This window comes from Eptatretus burgeri, chromosome 15 (genome assembly GCF_056783735.1).
Source record: "Eptatretus burgeri isolate ZD-2024b chromosome 15, Ebu_testis_v1, whole genome shotgun sequence".
In the NCBI taxonomy this organism is placed as follows: domain Eukaryota; kingdom Metazoa; phylum Chordata; class Myxini; order Myxiniformes; family Myxinidae; genus Eptatretus; species Eptatretus burgeri.
Genome location: NC_140975.1, coordinates 14,344,999 through 14,364,461, shown reverse-complemented (window position 1 = coordinate 14,364,461; position 19,463 = coordinate 14,344,999). Strand labels below are relative to the sequence as shown.

Sequence of the window (19,463 nt, the reverse complement as noted above, 5' to 3'; positions counted from 1 at the left end):
AGACCGGATGTGTATTGTATGTACAATAGACCAAGTGAGGCTCATAATCAGACCGGATGAGTATTGTATATACAATATACCAGTGTGAGGCTCATGATCAGACCGGATGTGTATTGTATGTACAATTGACCAAGTGAGGCTGATGATCCGACCGGATGAGTATTGTATGTACAATAGACCAGGGTGAGGCTCATGATCAGACCGGATGTGTATTGTATGTACAATAGACCAAGTGAGGCTCATAATCAGACTGGATGAGTATTGTATATACAATATACCAGTGTGAGGCTCATGATCAGACCGGATGTGTATTGTATGTACAATAGACCAAGTGAGGCTCATAATCAGACCGGATGAGTATTGTATATACAATATACCAGTGTGAGGCTCATGATCAGACCGGATGTGTATTGTATGTACAATTGACCAAGTGAGGCTGATGATCCGACTGGATGAGTATTGTATGTACAATAGACCAGGGTGAGGCTCATGATCAGACCGGATGTGTATTGTATGTACAATAGACCAAGTGAGGCTCATAATCAGACCGGATGAGTATTGTATATACAATATACCAGTGTGAGGCTCATGATCAGACCGGATGTGTATTGTATGTACAATTGACCAAGTGAGGCTGATGATCCGACTGGATGAGTATTGTATGTACAATAGACCAGGGTGAGGCTCATGATCAGACCGGATGTGTATTGTATGTACAATAGACCAAGTGAGGCTCATAATCAGACCGGATGAGTATTGTATATACAATATACCAGTGTGAGGCTCATGATCAGACCGGATGTGTATTGTATGTACAATTGACCAAGTGAGGCTGATGATCCGACCGGATGAGTATTGTATGTACAATAGACCAGGGTGAGGCTCATGATCAGACCGGATGTGTATTGTATGTACAATAGACCAAGTGAGGCTCATAATCAGACCGGATGAGTATTGTTTGTACAATAGAACAGAGTGAGGCTCATATAATCATATAATCAGACCGGTTGAGTATAGTACCATACACTGAAGGAGGGCGAGGCTCATTTCATGAATCATTCGTGCTTTTGGAGGTCACAATCCAGCCACAGTTTCAGTGGGGTGGAAATAAAAGAGCCCCCTAATAAATTTTCCATCCTTTTCCGTTCCTGAACATGGTCTGAAGGTATGAGGGTGGATTAGTAACACAAGTTTTAATTCAGAAATAAAAATCCGATGTTGCCTTGTATGCCGGTTGAAACCATGTAGGAATAGACAGGATTCCAGTATTGCAAACAGGAAAAACGAGTGGAAAAACAGACATTTTAGTTTACTTTTGGATCTAGCGACGAATATTCAACTAACAATCACTGAATACTTGTGGAGGAATGGAGGGTGGTTGAGGAGAGGAGGGTGGGGGAAGAACACAGCATGTCGTGTTTTGGACAATATGCGTTTTTTTTCTTTCCCTTGAATCCCTAAATAGTTGACGTTCCACCATTTAATGGGAGGGGACTTGGGAAGTGCCCATAGGACACCACCAGGGCACCATCAACCAGAGTGAATTGAAAGTCATTTTGAGTGCTTGGTCAAGGTTGTTTGAGGTTGTGATCCTGGAAAAGCTGGTGCTGAATTAACCTCGTCTCAGGTACCAACCTCAGTGTCAGCACTGAGTTAAGGGTCTTCCCTTCCTGCCAGGAAATGATCTTTCCGATTCATCCTGCTCTTCTTCTGATCTTCGGGTCTGTGATCGTCGGTAAGTAATGAATCATCATTTTGCAGTTAGGACTTCACTTAAAGAAAAAGTTCTAAGGCTTATGAAGGCACAAAATTATTACAAGTAGAACACAAGAGCATCATGAGGAGACCGTGGAGGAATCAAAATAGTAAATCGAACTTCAAACGGGAATTGCCTGCATCATGAGCTGCGTGCTTTGATGGGATATCCAAGCATGCAAACCCATGTCGTTTGCCTCTGGATTTCTTTCTTTCATTGCGTCGTCGTATCATGACCATGGCCTGAAGAGGCATATTGGGTTCTTGGGTGTGGCTCTCTGAGCATCCATGTATCTTCGTGTTTCGTTCTCTTTGAAATAAAACACCCGTTTTAGTAATTAAAAACCGTTTAGATTTTTGGAGTTTTGATTGTGCTCTGGATGTGATTGATTTTGATTATTTAGTTGTTTTTGTAGTTTTTTTTTTTAGTTTTTTTTTGGTAGTTTGAGATTGCTACTTGTTGCATCACAGTTGGCTTTGAAACAGTTGATTTGTTGAAAAAATTGGTAGTTCACTGCCGGTTGAAAGAATCTTCCAGGTTCAAGAAATACTTGTTTGTGACGGACTGCACTGATTTATTGTGACCCTGTGTTCAGGATTCTGTTCTGCCTGTCTCCCATGTTTTATTAAATTATTTATATTTCCTTAAGGTTCCATATGAATTGAATTGTCGCCATTTTACCGACAATTAGAGTAATTGAAAATTCCTCGAGGAAATAAATAAATAATTTTAGAAATCTCTTTGTTTGGCTCATCGTACGTGTTGGACATGCCTGACACTGGACGAGAAGCACGTCACAACTAGCAATTACTGCTTGGGCAATGCACTCTGTCCGAAATTCACCTTAAGCCGGCTATCTGTGGGATTAATTACCAGCACATGCATTCTCGCCTTCAATTGCTTGCGATTCTGGATTGGGGAGGGGGGGTGGGGCCAGGGGGGAGCATACACATGGCAATAATATATGTTTTGTTGTATATATAAAATATATATATAAACTATATACACTACATGGCCAAAAGTATGTGGACACCTGCTCGTCCAACATCTCATTCCAAAATCATGGGCATTAATATGGAGTTGGTTCCCCATTTGCTGCTGTAACAGCCTCCACTCTTCTGGGAAGGCTCATCCACGAGATGTTGGAACATTGCTGTGGGGATTTGCTTCCTTTCAGCCACAAGAGCATTCGTGATGTCAGGCACTGATGTCGGGCGATTATGTCTTGCTCGCAGTCAGCGTTCCAATTCATCCCAAAGGTGCTCGCTGGGGTTGAGGTCATGGCTCTGTGCAGGTCAGTCAAGTTCTTCCAAAACCAATCTCGACAAACCATTTCTGTATGGACCTCACTGTGTGCACAGGTGCATTGTCATGCTGAAACATGAAAGGGCCTTCCCCAAACTGTTGCCACAAAGTTGGAAGCACAGAATCATCTAAAATGTCATTATATGGTGCAAGGTTAAGATTTCCCTTCACTGGAACTAATTGGCCTAGCCCGAACCATGAAAAACAGCCCCAGACCATTATTCCTCCTCCATCAAACTTTACGGTTGGCATGATGCATTCGGGCAGGTAGTGTTCTCTGGCATCCGCTAAACCCAGATTCATCCTTCGGATGACCAGATGGTGAAGCGTGATTCATCACTCCAGGGAACACGTTTCCACTGCTCAAGAGTCCAATGACGGTGAGCTTTACACCACTCCAGCCGACACTTGGCATTGCACATGGTGATCTTAGGCTTGTGTGCAGCTGCTCGGCCATGGAGTCCCATTTCATGAAGCTCTCGGCTTACAGTGCTTGTGCTGATGTTGCTTCCAGAGTCAGTTTGGAACTCGGTCATGAGTGCTGCAACTGACGACAGACGATTTTTCCATGCTGCGTGCTTCAGCACTGGGCGGGTTCCCATTCTGTGAGCTTGTGTGGCCCATCACTTTGCGGCTGAGCTGTTGTTGCTCCGAGACGTTTGCACTTCACAATAACAGCACTTACAGTTGACCAGGGCAGCTCCAGCAGGGCAGAAATTTGACGAACTGACTTGTTGGAAAGGTGGCATCTTATGACGGTGCCACGTTGAAAGTCACTGAGCTCTTCAGTGCGGCCCATTCCACTGCCAATGTTTGTCTATGGAGATTGCATGGCTGTGTGCTTGATTTTATACACCGGTCAGCAATAGTTGTGGCTGAAATAGCCAAATCCACGAATTAGAAGGGGTGTCCACATACTTTTGGCCACATAATGTGAAAAAGAAGGCACTTCCAAAATTAAAACAAGATCTACCCTGCTAATCCACCCCAATCTTACACACACACACACACACACACACACACACACACACACACACACACACACACACACACACACACACACACACACACACACACACACACACACACACACACACACACACACACACACACACACACACACACACACACACACACACCGGATGAAACATTTTAAAAGGAAAAAAAGCACATCCAACTGAAAAGCAACAGCATCTACTCTGCTAATCTAGTAATATACAGGTTAAGAGCAGATTCCGTCTCAGGTGACGTTGTTCCCACTTCCCATAACCTGCCTTGGGCCAAATAGATAATTTTTGGTGTTTATTGGCAAGGGTCATACTGGGTGGTTTGTCAAGTATTGTTTGTCTATGTTCTATCCTTTCACATGCTGAGCATCAAGCAAAGAAGCAGCACATACAAATTTTTTTAATGTTTGGAATGACTCGGTTGGGGTTGGAAAGGTTTCAATGTTGCAATAAATAATGAGTAAGGTAATATGTTTTTTCTTTCTAAATACATATGCTTCATATTGAATCATCAAGACATTGGGGTTTCTTGGATTAATTTGAATATGTCATTTTGACAACATCATGAACGCCCTGACAATGCTGGAAACCCAGGTTCAAATCCCATTGAGTTTAAGTGTTTGTACATGGTCTACTAATGTTTTTAATTAGTGTACACTATCTCCGAATGTCATTTATGAATAAGTTCTACCATGAGCCTGAAATCAATTTAAGAAAAAAAAAAAGTGTTGCATCATATAATTGACCATGTATTCAAAAGCAGGCTATCCCATCTGCCAGCACTTCTTATGAAGTTTAACAATCCCATGTGGTTAATGATCACAAGGAGGACAGCATTGTGTACCGACGTTGTTCGAGTTCCGAATTCCTACCCCCCACCTGGCTTGCAGTCCTTCGTTGTCACAGTTCCTTTGTTCCTTTGGGATATTTAGTGAGTGGTTGTGAGAGAGTGGCTCTGTGGCTGAGGGTGATTTGGATCGTGTGAAAGCTCATTCATTCAAACTGCAGAGGTTAATAGTGCTCTCCTTCTCAAGAGATGCTCATTTCATGGATTACTAAGCAATGCATTTTAAGCACTCGTATATCCTGCCTTGAAGCTTATACTTTTGTATTCAAATTAACATAATTTGGAGACATCTCTCCAACAACCACTGCTTCGACGAAAGCATGCAAACACAACATTTTAAACACGTCTTGGCCACATGATAAAAATGTGACATTCAAGGAAACCAGTGTACCGTTTTACATCATCAGTGATGTCCCATTAAATTGACCAATGGTTTAAACTGAATAATTGCAGGTGAACATGTTATTCCCTGGCCTAGAGCTATGCACAGATGCCTCAAAGCTGTCTCACCTGGATTTGAATTCCGACCCAGCTATAAATTGTCATGGGTAGGTTGATTCATCATCCATCACTCGGATAGACGTTAAACTGGGCATCACGTTCACCAGAATAAGTCGGTAGACATTAATAATCCCACGGTGTCTATCATGATGAGTAGGAGAGCTATTGCCCGTGCCATGGCCAAGTTGCTAATTCCTGCCCTAACTACTACTGGTAGAGGGATGGCAAACCACTCAGCATGATACTTGGACAATAAACAGTTTCAGCAGAACCAACATTCTGTATCACAGGTTAGATGTATCACAGGTACGTCAGATGTTATTTTCGAGCTTGTGGTTCCCTGTTTTAGTACCCTGTTACAGTGTACAGAAATGCTAGAATTGTTTATATGTGTGATTGAAATCATTTCTAATTTATATCCCAAAATATTCTGCTGACAGAGTCACAGACTGAGGAAACAAACATTTGCACAACCGAAGGAACAAAGTCACTTTGCGTTTCACGGGAGGTGATCGGTCTCCGGGGCGAGGATGTGACTCTTCCCTGCCGGTTCACTCATGAGGAAGAGTCAGACATGATTGCACTGCGTGTTTTGTTTTATCTGCTGACGAGCTCCAACAAACATTATGTCTATAACAGCTCCTCAAATTATATGGATGAGAGTTTCAAAGGGAGGATTCAACCCATGGGGAACGCAAGTGAGGGAGACGGGTCAGTGAGGATCACAGATCTGAAAATGGAGGACGAGGGGACGTATGTGTGTCGGTTTGAGTGGAAAACATCTTTGACGACCATGGATGGATTTCAAGCAAGGAAAGGAATGCAAACACAGCTTCGTGTTGACGGTGGGTGAGAATGATACATTTCAAGGCAGCACCATTGGGTGGAATATTTTGTGCCATTCTTGTGGGTATATTGATGTAATGATCACAGTAACTAATTGCAGACATTTATTGTTCTTTTTCCTGGGCACAGAGATGAGTAATGGATGCCAGGTGAAATGATGCCATGAATTTCAGAAGATAAATAAATAAATAAATAAATAAATAAAACAACCACAAGAAGAAAGAGCTAATTGCATTGCCGTCCATTTTCGAACATTTATGTCATCTTCTTCCTTATTGTGGAAGTTCCTTGACTTAAGTGAAGCCTAATGATTATTTTGCAGGAAAGCACAAAGTGATGAGGCAGACAGTGGGGGAGGTGGGCAAATTTATTTTGTGCTGTGGCGAATAATTCCCCCTGTCCGCAGCAGGGGTCAGTGAACCACTTTCACTGTGCCACGTGTACAGGCGAAAATTGGAAGTATGGAGGGGGTGGGGGGTGCTATGACCATGACCTGACCCTGGGTATCCTGACCCTGGGTACTTATGCAAAATTTGGTGGAGAACACATATGCAAAGTTTGGTGGAGATTGGCCTAGCTCTGTTTGTTTCTATGATTTTCAGACATACAAACATACATACAGAGAATTGCCTTATTTAATTTCATAGGATTGATCCATTGCCTCATTTTTCTGCTCTTCCACGAGCCTGCATGCCTAAATATTAATTTATAATTTATATTCATATAGTTTATAAAATTAATTTTGTACACTTAAATTTTGAAATCATAATATATCAGAATTATCATGGAAGAATCTTACCGACACCAGATGAGAAAACCTTCCATCAAAAGCCTCTGTTGTGCAAGTATGCTTTTGAGCTTTCTGAGCATCTTTGAAGTACACATTTATTTATTTTTTATTTTATTTATTTTTTTACTGTGCATGAGTACCTGAGTACCAGTTATGTGAACTCCTGATTATATGACACTTTTGTTCATTATTGCTCTTTATCATCAGTTACTGTATTACACAAGAATGGCCAATGTTAAATTTCTCTACGATTGACCACAATACCCAATATAATTGTCATTGTGTGGTTCTCCAGTGCGTCCCGAGATCCTGCGCATCTGGAAGGAATCTGAGAACTCCACTAATGCAGAAAAGCTATTCTGTGAGGCCGAGGCTAAGCCTGAACCCAATATCACTTGGATGGACCCACTGGGAAGACTCGTTGAATTGAGTGGGACCATGGTTGGTCCAGATGACACAAATCAAATACAAACCATCATTATTAGTTTGAATCTTACGAGTCAAAGACCAACTGGGAATTATACCTGCCTGGCGGAGAACCAGTACGGTGTGGTGCAGGAACTTTTTAACTACGAAGTGTTTGGGAGACCAAGCAAAACACGGCATGTCCTGTGGACCGTGCTCGGAGGCATAATCGCAGCTGTTGCTCTCGTAGCTCTCATGGCATTTGCCTGCAAGTGGAGACGTAACAGGGTCAAAGGTAAGATTTGTAAACAAAGGTTGTAGCTCATCATATTATACCACTGTAGATACCTACATACAGCATACCCACATTCCAAGCATGTTCTACTCGTTAGATATTCATCTGAGACATTTGCTGTAGTTACGAGCTTGGTCTTCATTTTCCCATTGCATGTGCAGGTACCACCACAACGTACTCACATTGAGTTGGCCCGGTGGTATTACCCTTTGGTGCAGAAACACTGTTCATCTCTCCATCTCTCTAAATGTCTCAGGGTCTTTTGACATTGTGTGGAATTCAGTTTTACTTAGACGGTGTAAAGAAGGACATTATATCCCAATTTGCCAGTTCCAACCAAAATCCAGCTTTCCCAGATTTTGGAGGAAAAGACCAGAATGTTTGGCGATGACCGTAGTACCCCTTATGTCCAGCACAGGGAAGCAGCTTACTCCTGCTTTTCTCTTTTAGGCATTCATATCCAGATCAACTCTTTACAGCTCACTAAAGGAACAACTTCACACAGTCACCGCACCACACCCCCCTATTATGCACCAAAAATGTCAACCCTGACACAAAGGAATCAAGAAAGGAAACTTCCTCATATATCATCCATTCTTCACCCTCCTCATATATCATCCTTCATTGACACCCTGCCTTCATCTGTATCTACTTTGGGTACCTTACCTTTCCTTCTTATCACCATGGTTAACATTGTCTTCCCATTTTAGTGTAAACACAACTAAACGCCCATGCCTTATGAATGCCAATACTCAGGAAATGCCAGCTAACAAGCAGCTCCTTGTTGCCATCTAATAATCTCTATCTCAAACCAACTCCCAACAATATTTTCCATTCATTTATGACCCACCAGTCTTCATCACAACACAATGCCATAACTTGTGACTGCTACCTCTGTCACTTCGCAAAGGACAATACCTGATCATGTCACCATTTCCATTTCCCTAACTTAGAGCAACCACCTAACACAATTGTCATAGTTTGCCTTGCCAGAAACATCAATGGCAACGAGTTTTCTCTTCTAATCCCATCTCACCATCTTCATGATAGTAATGATGATACAACACGATTGAACGGCATGTGTTTGTGTGTGTTGCATCATTTTTATCACTGGGCAACCATTCATGCAACTGAGGAATGCACAGCTGAACAACATCCAGATACAAACAATGCGTTTATAATTTATGTCCGTGAAATTTCACTCTCTCTGGAAGTAAGTGCAGTGGGATACGTGGATTGAATATCAACCATCTCTATAGGGTATAGGACGGCAGTGCAGATGTTTTGTTGTCTCGTAATATATTAATATCTATTCAAAAACTATTTTTAAAAATGGCGACTTTAATTTGAAAAAGGCAATTAACAACATCATAATTGATGGTGGCAAATTAAAGGAGACTCTGGTGTAATGGTTTCAGTGCCGGCTCTGAATCTGTGAGGTCGGCAGTCCGAACCCTGGCTCAGTCATACCAGAAAACTGAAAATGGTATGTGCTGTTCCTTGCTTTACGCTCAGCATTTAAAAGGATAGAGCATGGACAAACAACCATAAGTTGGCAAGACCATAGCGCAGGCTTTAATGGGTCCAAGGCCTCTTCCTGGATTGAAGTTCCTTCTGAGAAAACTCATAGAGAGTGTATGGGGCAGCTGTATGTGATTGACCGCATGAGTCTGAGTCTGTAAGGCTCACTTTGAGGGTCATGGAGTAGCAGATGAAACCCAAATCCTATCCAGTTTACTCCTGATGACTCCATATTTGCTGTTTGCTTATTCAGGTTCCTTCGATGACTCAAATGCAGTGTTTGGTCTTCCATTTAATTGGAAAGTTGATGTTAAACATGAATGACTGCACTGTGATCACAACCAGCGACACTATATGTATGTGTATGTATATATATATATATATATATATATATATATATATATATATATATATATATATATATATATATATATATATATATATATTAATTTGACACCTCCCACACTCCTCTACCCAAAGAAACTGCATCAAGCAGCCCAAGAAGGCCTACACAAGGGTGGCGATTTGCTGTTTCAAACCCTTCCCAGAGTTCCTCAACAACTATAAAGGAACTGCGCAGGGTTTGAAACTGCAAAGCGCCTACCTTGCGTAAGCCTTCTTGGGTTGCTTTATGGAGCTTCTTTGGCTTGAGGAGTGTGGGAGGTGTCAATTATTTATATAATCCAAGCCACCTGGGTTTAGTTGATTGGGTGAGAGCTGATTGGCTATTCCCTCTCTTCACAGGTGAGAGACGTGGGTGGGTCTTTCTTTATATATACTGTGTATATATATATATATATATATATATATATATATATATATATATATATATATATATATATATATATATATATATATATATATATATATATATATATACACACAAATACATACTCAACATCCTCATCCTTGCTCATGTCCCACATGTCTATGTGGTGAAATCTGGGTCTGGGAATTAACAAAATGATGATACACGACTCAGATTACATTCTCCAATTTGTCCCATTAACCTTGTATTCTGTCTGTCCTCTGTTCCCATGTGAATGGATAAGACAAGATAGAGCTGTGTCTGTCCTGTGTTCCATGTGAATGAGTAAGATTATGTAGATAAAATTCATTGTGATTACGAACAGGGGATTTGATATATATATATATATATATATATATATATATATATATATATATATATATATATATATATATATATATATATATATATATATATATATGACCTCAGTTTTGTCGTCTGTGTGTGTGTGTGTGTTTATATAGGACCAGCACGATGAGAAGACTTACTTGGCACTGACGAAGACTTCTCACAGCTCAAGTGCCACGTGTATGAGAAGATTTAAAATTTCATCCTTCTCTCACTCACCCTCCATGTTCCTCTCTCCAGTTTCTTCCTCTCAGCCCGAAACTCGCTCCAGTGGGTGTCATCTCCAGCTGTCGCTCTCATTGTGATCATAAATGCTCACCAGCCATCCATGGTTTCACTTCATCCTTCCATTTGACTGGTTAATCACCTCATTATGTTAATGATATGTAAAAGCTGTACTTATTTTTCACTTTTTTCGAATTTTCCTTCTTTGTTGGCGTTTCTAACTTTCTCTTTGTGTATTCCTTATTTTTTTTTTATCCCAAACTTCTTTTTTTAATAAATATTGTTTTATTTATTTTTGTTATTTTGTACCCTTGCATTCACTTTCCCCATCAGCTTTCAGGGCATTTTTTTGGGATCAAGTACTCTGATGTTTTGCTGATGAGAATGTGAAGTCTGAAACAGCTCGGTCAAGACAGGGGGAGTGTTCATTTACCTGAAGCATCAAAGTGGCTGAAGCACTCAAGCAAACACTATTTGAAAACGTTTATAAGGAACGGCTGGCTTAGCAAGCGCTAGCAAGCTGCTTGGTAACTGAACACACCCTTGGTCCAGGGTTTGATTAAATTTTTTGAACAAGTCCATGTGACGATTGAATGACCCCTTCTGGGTGGTGGTCCATGGTAACACCTTATGGAGATTTCTCTGATATCCATCTGATCTCACTCTCCCTCTTTTGTTTCTGTCATCTCTCTTTTTCTTTCATTCTTTCTTTCTTTCATTTTCTTTCTTCCTTTATCTTCCTCTCTCTCTCTCTCTCTCTCTCTCTCTCTCTCTCTCTCTCTCTCTCTCTCTCTCTCTCTCTCTCTCTCTCTCTCTCTCTCTCGCTCCCTCATTCCTTGTTTCTTTCTTGTTTTTTTTTGTCTTTGTTGCTTCTTTTTTCTCTCCTCTTTCACGTAAGTTTCTTTCACGTAAGTTTCACGTAAGTGAAAGTTGCTCTTTCACGTAAGTTTCTCTCCTCCAGTGATATGCACAAGTGCGGAGTAAGAAATTCCATAACAATTAATGCAGACAATGAAAATAACTTAGAGCATCTTTCATAACCACAATAATTTTTAATTCAAATTGTTATTACTTGTAGAATCGTTACGGTTTTAAAAACAAAAATTCAATATATTTACCAGTTTCAGAAATTAGCATAGAGTTATATAAATATCCTGATTTGCCATTTCTTTGCCCCCCAGTGTTTCTTTCCAATATCTGCATCCTTATTAAAGTTTTTCGTTTTACAATTCCAATCTTTAAGGTTTCATTAATCTCATTAAGTGATAACCTTCAGTTACGTTTCTCTATTAATCAAACTTAACATCGAATAGCAAGTATAAACCTTTTATGAAGTTCTTGCCTTGTGTTTCGATTGAAAACAGTTGAAATTATCGACATTGATTTAATATGATAACGAAAGGTGTAAAGTCAGGTTCTGATCGACAAGGAGCTTCTGGCATTTCCCGAAACTTTTGCAGAAACGTGAGTCCTTTATAAACCTGTAAATGGCCTAATAAGCTTGTACTCCATTTGTGAGAATTGCAAACGTAATAAAATTGAAAAATATTTAAACATCTGATTTTCAGTGGTTGTTTTTTTCCCTCCTTGCATCTGTTGAGCTTTTTTGAAACGTTTTCATCCAACGATGTGTCAAATACTTCTTTAATGGCACCAGCAGTCAATCTCCACATTTTTGTGTGGTTGCTTTTGACCCAAATCTTTTCATGAACCGGGTGGCAGGACTTGATGTTCGACTGAAGTTGGTGATTGTTTCATATGCAACCTGTGGCTGCTGGATGCATCATATATATATATATATATATATATATATATATATATATATATATATATATATATATATATATATATATATATATATATATATTCATACATATCAATATATATTTATACTTGTATATGGAAATGTATGGAGCATGATGAGTGCTCCCCCGATCTCCAATGGACATGACCTCCTACATCAAAGCTTCACCTCCAATCCAGAGGCCTCAACCCAGCAACTCTGTCATACAGACAAATATTTTATGGTCTACATTGGTTAAACATCAAACGGAGCCGCCTATGTGGATTTCAGGCTTATTTACCCTCATCAATGTTGACGTATGTTAACAATGTTATGACAATGTCCCGTCCCCGCAAACCATGTCCACATCCACTTGGGGGGAAAATAAAATTAGCCGGTTTAAGGAGTGAGTCGGGGGACATTGTTAATGGGATATTCATAAAAGCCTTTTTAGATGCTGAATTGCGAATTATATACAAAAATACACTAAGAGGAAGATCAAAATATAAATGCAAAATGCAAAGCCGTTTGTATTCAGACGACTTCTTCTTCAGACGTATTGAGGGACAGATGTACGTGGAAATTGAAACAGAGCTCCAAGCTGCCCATCATTTAATGAATCTTTGTGATTGGCTCCAAAGTGTTACTTATTCACGTTTCTCTTCCCATGTAATGCCGGGTAAACCTGCTAGTGTGTGTGTGTGTGTGTGTGTGTGTGTGTGTACGTATTTATAGATGTATATAAATATGTCCATACACTATGCGAAGGGGATGTTAAGAGGAAATTATTGTGGTATGAACATAACTCAGCGTTTCGGAGTGAGGAGGTTTTGGGAAATATGCCTCGTCAGAGAGAAAAGGAAGAGATTCTGATGAAGAAGAATGAATGGGTTATTCCTGATGGAGTAAAAAGCAGAGTCAGTCACTTTAAGATACATTTTGGAATTTTTTTTTTTAGTTTAAAAAAAAAAATGTTATGAAGTCCTTTTAAGGAAGAGGAACGTTTTATTTGGTGAACATTCAGTTTGGGGATATTGAAAAGGAATAGAGAAATGTGAGTAACTGATGTTTTTTTCTACACTCGTTAAACCACCCCCACCTCTCCCCAAATTTTCCTATTTTTTTAACCCATCTTGTCGACTCCTTGCTTTCTCCCCCAACCATCATGTTACCTGCATCCCTTGTTTGTCCATGTCTGTATATTTTCCCATCTCCTGCTGTTCCTTTTGCGAGGTTGCGTCCTGATCCATTCTCGGTTCTAACTCTTCCACTAGCTTTGAATCTGTATACAAAAAAAAAAATGAAGCATTTCATATTAACTGTGATGATGGATTCCATGACCTTGCCGATGATTGGAAATAAGATGGTCTATAGTTAAGGGCATCAGATCTTGCAACTTTTTTTTAATGCAGTGCAGCGATGTTAGTGGATTTCCAAGCAGATGGAAGATGATCGAGCACAAATGACAGGGTAAAAGGGGTAGAAAGAGAAAGTGCATGCAAGACCAGCAGAGCAAGTTTTTAGGACACGTGAGCTGATGCTGTAGGTCCATTAGCAGAGTTTCAGTCGAGGGTTGAAAGGATCTTATTCACCTTCTCAGGTGCAGAAGACGCAGAGTCCAAGAGCAGTTGGGTAGGACAGGAAAGGATGGGCGCAGAGAGCGAGGTGTTGGGGACACAAGATTTGGATGCAAACAATGAATTGAGGCATTTGGTCTTCTCATGATCGGAGTCGGCTGTGATGCCATTTGAAGTGAGGAAAGGATGGAAAGAGAGCATACACCAGAGACAGACTTAACAATGTGCCACCAGGTTTTAGAGGTGGGAGCCAAGTTTGAAAGTTCATTCTTGAGGTTGGATAGATGTTGTTTTCTGGCTCTGCTGAGAGTGGACACGCACATGTTGCAGGCTTTTTGGAATGCACTGTGATTGCCTTCGCTCAGATTCGCCTTCCAGGAAGAGAAGGCAAGTTGCTTCAGACCAACTGCCTCACCGCAAGATTCATATCATGTCTCATTGGAAAATTTGTAAAACATTTTGAATTCAAGTTCCTCAAACGACTCATAAACAATCAATCTCACGATTTCACAAAGAGCAAAGCACAGACTCAGCTCTTTTGAACAATGTGTTGAAGTATGTAAAAGTGCAGTGTGTTGTAATTGTCTATTTGATGGTGTTTTGAACATCCTCAATGTCGTTCACGAACCATCCCCTTGTGGGAGGAGATTGTGGAACGTTCTGATTGGATGGGAAGTGAATTATCAACAAGTACTCTTGGTGTTACCGGGAGTGTTTGACATCAGGATCTGGAACTTGGTGCTGGTTCCTAGTCTCTGACCTCAGGTACCAATCTCATATCAACACCAACTCGAGGATCTGATTTTCCCTCCCGACAATGATCTTTCTCATTTATCCCGCTCTGTTGATCATGATCTCAGGATCTGTGATAATCGGTAAGTGATTCATAACTTTTCCTACTGTCATTGATGGCTCCACTTTTGTGCAAATGTTCATTTTCTTTTCGAAAAACATGAGTGCCTTTGAGACTAATTCAAAATCCCTAATTATTGCAAAGGATCGCAAAGTACAGAAGAATCTTCAGATATTTGCTGCATACACAAACATGCCAACATTTTCACACCTCCACTCACATTTACACTTTTCCATTGTATGCTCCAGGAATAAACCTTCACATCGCAAACCCCTGTCTACTAACAAGTCTTTTTTCCCTTATTCACCCCACTCTTCCCACAATTCCCTGCACTGCTTTCCTCTCCTTTCTCCTTGTTTTACACACACACACACACACACACACACACACACACACACACACACACACACACACACACACACACACACACACACACACACACACACACACACACACACACACACACACACACACACACACACACACCACAATTAGTTTTTCTTAATTTAGCCTCACAAAATCCCCCCCCCCTCGTTTATATGTTATAATCCTCACATATGTGTTATAATTAGATGTTTATTTTTCAAGAATTTGGTAGAGATTAAACTTTTGAGCCTAAAAAAAACATCCTCACAAAAAAAAATCCTAACAAAGAAAACAAACAAAAAAGGGTTGTTTTTCTGTGGACTTCGTCGGTAATGGGGGCTTATGGATTTGGTCTTGATTTTCGTGTCTGTGCGTGTGTGCATCCACAACCATATCTCGGACATGTATGGAGCAATGTTATTCGTCCTTGGTACAAAGATAACACATGATGGTATACATATCCACATCATTTTGTTTTGCGATACGATCATAGATAGCCGACTGGCGGCCATTTTGTTACTTCAATGTGTCTCCAACCATTTCTCAGACATGCATGGTCCGAATTTGTTCAAAGTTGGCACAAGCACAGTACATGATGGCATACATGTGCAAGTTACTTTATTTTGCAGTCGAATCAAAGATTGCCGACTGGTTGGCTGGCAGCCATATTAGTTGTAAAAAAAAAACCCCGATATTGAACACGACCTCCACTATTTCTCAGACATGCATTTCCGATCTTGCTCAAACTTGTTATAATTAGATGCTTCATTTTCAAGACTTTGGCAGAGATTAAACTTTTGTGCATGAAAAGAAATCCTCACCAGGTTGTTTTTCTGTGGACTTAGTCTGAAACGGGGGCTTAATGGTTTTGGTCTCGATTTTTGTGTCTGTGCGTGCGTGCATCCGCAACCATATCTCAGACATGTATGGAGCAATTTTATTCTTCCTTGGCACAAAGACAACACATGATGGTATACATGACTATTTGTTGAACACAGATAATCAATTATGGCTTACATATGCATATTTTTATTTTTTTTGAGATGAGATACAAGATGGCCGACTTGTGGCCATTTTGTTACTTATATGTGTCCCCAACCATTTCTCTGACATGCATGGTCCGAATTTGTTCAAACTTGGTACAAGCACAGTACATGATGTCATACACGTGCACCTCAATTTATTTTGTGATCTGATCAAAGATGGCTGACTGATAGGCTGGCGTCTATTTGAGTTGTAAATAAATATGTGCTCGCCCGTTAACTCAGTGCAGCAAAATTACAAAAACAACATGGGCTATGACATGTTCCATCTTTTTTCCTTGTCATTACTGTATTTTGCAAATTATTATAATAAATAAAAGGACCCAGGTTCATAAAGGAGCAAAATGCCAAAGGGCAGCAGCTTCATGAACTACCAAATGGTGTGGGAGGATGGACATACACAAGAAGGATAGGAGGAATGACACCTAACGACTAAGAATAGCCTGGTGAGGAACAGATTAGGAACAAATAAGTAAGTGTTGAAGAGATTGTCAATGTCTTTGGGTGATTAAAGATGAGCAGTGCATTTGAAAGACTAAAGTGAGGAAATGACAACAGACAAAGGAAGATGATTCCACAATAAGTAGAACAAGGGTGAGAATTGCTTTGCAATACATTTCCCCTTCCAGTCTGAATGAATGCTCGTTAGATAAAAATATGTTTGCCTTTAACACACACTCGAGCTGATACTGGAACCAAAATGAAGAAGAAAAGCAACTCTCTAACCAAACGTGTTTGGGTCTTTTCAGCAAAATAAGAGGAAAAGCAATTTGTTGATATATTTTGAAGACGAGAAACCAATAAAGCCAACAAGGATGACAAACCGGAGATAATAAAAGTTTCCGCTCAGGCTAAACCAAAATGAAGAAGATGCTCTCGAACCCACCATGTTTCGTTCGTTTCTAGGCTTTGCCTATTTCATATTAAAAATAACCTGATGTACATACATGAAGAAAAAACATGCGTTCAACTTATGCGCATATATAATAAATTGTTGTTATATACCTGGGATCATCCCAAAAGCACTAGGCCATGGATGAACACTGAGGTCCAAGGCCTGTGGCCTGCTAATCTGTGCTACTTCATGCAATGGCGACGCATGATTTCATTGGGGTGGAGTCAGGCCGGCTGTCCAGCTAATTGATGTAAAGTATATGTGATATGTGATATTTATCCAGCCATGTATATGAGATATTTACCTCTGCCACCAAAGGTGAAGGAGGTTATGTTTTGACCCCTTTCTGTCTGTTTGACTGTCTGTTTGTTTGTCTGTTTGTGTACAGGATATATCAAAAAAAGTTGTGGACGGATCTGGATGAAATTTTGTGGACAGGTTCGGTGTGCAATATGGAAAGGTTGCATGTGTGACAAGGACGAACTGATTAAATTTTGGTGAAAATCCGCATCGCGATCCTGATCTGATAATTTTTTTTCAATGATTCTTCACCATTGAGAGATAGCGCCAAAACAATATAGTACTGCATAGCATGATATTTCAAAAATGTATTGGCCCCGATATGTTTTCTTGGATCAGGCATTACGTGCTGGAGATATGCGCTCTACTGAGTGCCCTTCTAGTTTCTGTATGTGATATTTTCTATGTCTAAAAAGGACATAACTGTGAAAAATTGATGAAACACCCTGAAACTCGAACTTTTTCTGTAACTTATCATCACAAAGCCATGCACCATTTTACAGTTGAATATGTAAAAGGATGTGGAGGAAGAGCCTGAAAAACCACGGGTGGGACGGATGGACAGACGGAGAGCAAATACATAGTCCCCTCTGGTGAAACCGGTAGAGGACTAATATGGGGGTGAATTAATGAAGGTGGGCAACCAGCCTGGACTTTGGGAGGGTGAACAGGTGAGGCTTTGTTATGTAACACACGTGAGCTGTGGTGGGTTGGAGAGGGCAGGAGTAGCAAGGCCAGATATAAGCTTTCATAACAAAGAGAACCCACCAAGTTTCCACTGCTGGGAGAATGACAGTCCATTAGAATCCACCTCCTGTCTTTTGATGTCAAAGGCATTGTTGCCGAATGCTTCAAAAGGAGAAATTAGGAAATCGGGAGCATCAGCCAGAATGGGGAGCCTTGCTCCACTTGAAAGCCCTGTTGTCCCTGATGATCTCGATGTGGTCCAGAAATGCCTTTATCTCTATGGCATTGTCCAGACGGCGGCTAATGGCAATATCCAGAGGGCTGCTAACGTTAGCAACATGGCAATGTGATCCTCCAATGAAAGATAATGGTAGATAGTTCTGCCAAGAATATCCAGAGACCACACATCTTACAATGACTCAAGATAAATGCATTGGATTGTTCGATTTTTGATCCTTGAAGAGAGACAGCATGAGGGCATGTTACCTCCCAGCATTGAATGTCATGTTCCAAGTGGCTGACCAGTGGCTTACATTATGAGGTAAAACCTCCTCAAAATAGTTGTGCAAACTTTGGAACTCATTTCCAACCTTGTTTCAGTTGTTTAGTCACTTACAGCATTTGCAAAGTTGGTGCTTCTGAATATAACTGATATTGTTATTTGCATTTCTCACAGCACAAAAACTGGACACGAACAACTGCACAATTGAGGAAAAAGATGAGATTAGAATTGAACTTTGTGCAAAACTGGAGGTGATTGGTGTGCAGGGCGAGGATGTGATTCTTCCCTGTTGGTTTAATCACAGCAAAGGAAACACAATCGAAGATCTACATTTGGTGTTGTATAAAACCGACTGGTCACCTGGAAGTATTATTTTTAACAGTGCCAACAATTTCAACGAATTGGGGTTCAAAGGGAGGATTGAATATTTGGGAACTCCAGGAGAGGGTGATGGGTCAGTGAAGATCGGATATTTGAAGATGGAGGATCAGGGGGTGTACGGGTGTCGGTTTGAGTGGAAAAAAATCAAACGGGAACAAAGATGGATTTTGAGTCAGGAAGGACAAAAAAGCGAACCTTCGGGTCGATAATATTAATAATATTAATCTGAAGACAAGTTCCTATCATAATGGGTTATAATTTAATTTGGTAAAGTTTTCTCACAAAAGTAGATAACAAGAGAAGAACTACAGCAACGCAATTCACACGAGATACTTAGAAATTGATTTTCAACATATAAAATATCGATATCGATGGCAAAGCGAAAATGTCATTTCTGGATTGATATCTTTTATTGGTATTAT

The 19,463-nt window shown here is 40.3% G+C and overlaps 1 protein-coding gene across 1 annotated transcript; it reads left to right on the top strand.

Moving 5' to 3' along the window:
* The first annotated feature begins 1,500 nt into the window (after positions 1 to 1,500).
* LOC147011577 (coxsackievirus and adenovirus receptor homolog) lies at positions 1,501 to 12,208 on the top strand. Its single transcript, XM_085857066.1, has 4 exons — positions 1,501 to 1,735; positions 5,857 to 6,261; positions 7,348 to 7,752; positions 10,546 to 12,208. The coding sequence occupies exons 1-4, from the start codon at positions 1,681 to 1,683 to the stop codon at positions 10,557 to 10,559; spliced, it is 879 nt and encodes a 292-aa protein (XP_085713192.1). The 5' UTR covers positions 1,501 to 1,680; the 3' UTR covers positions 10,560 to 12,208.
* Positions 12,209 to 19,463: the final 7,255 nt, after the last annotated feature.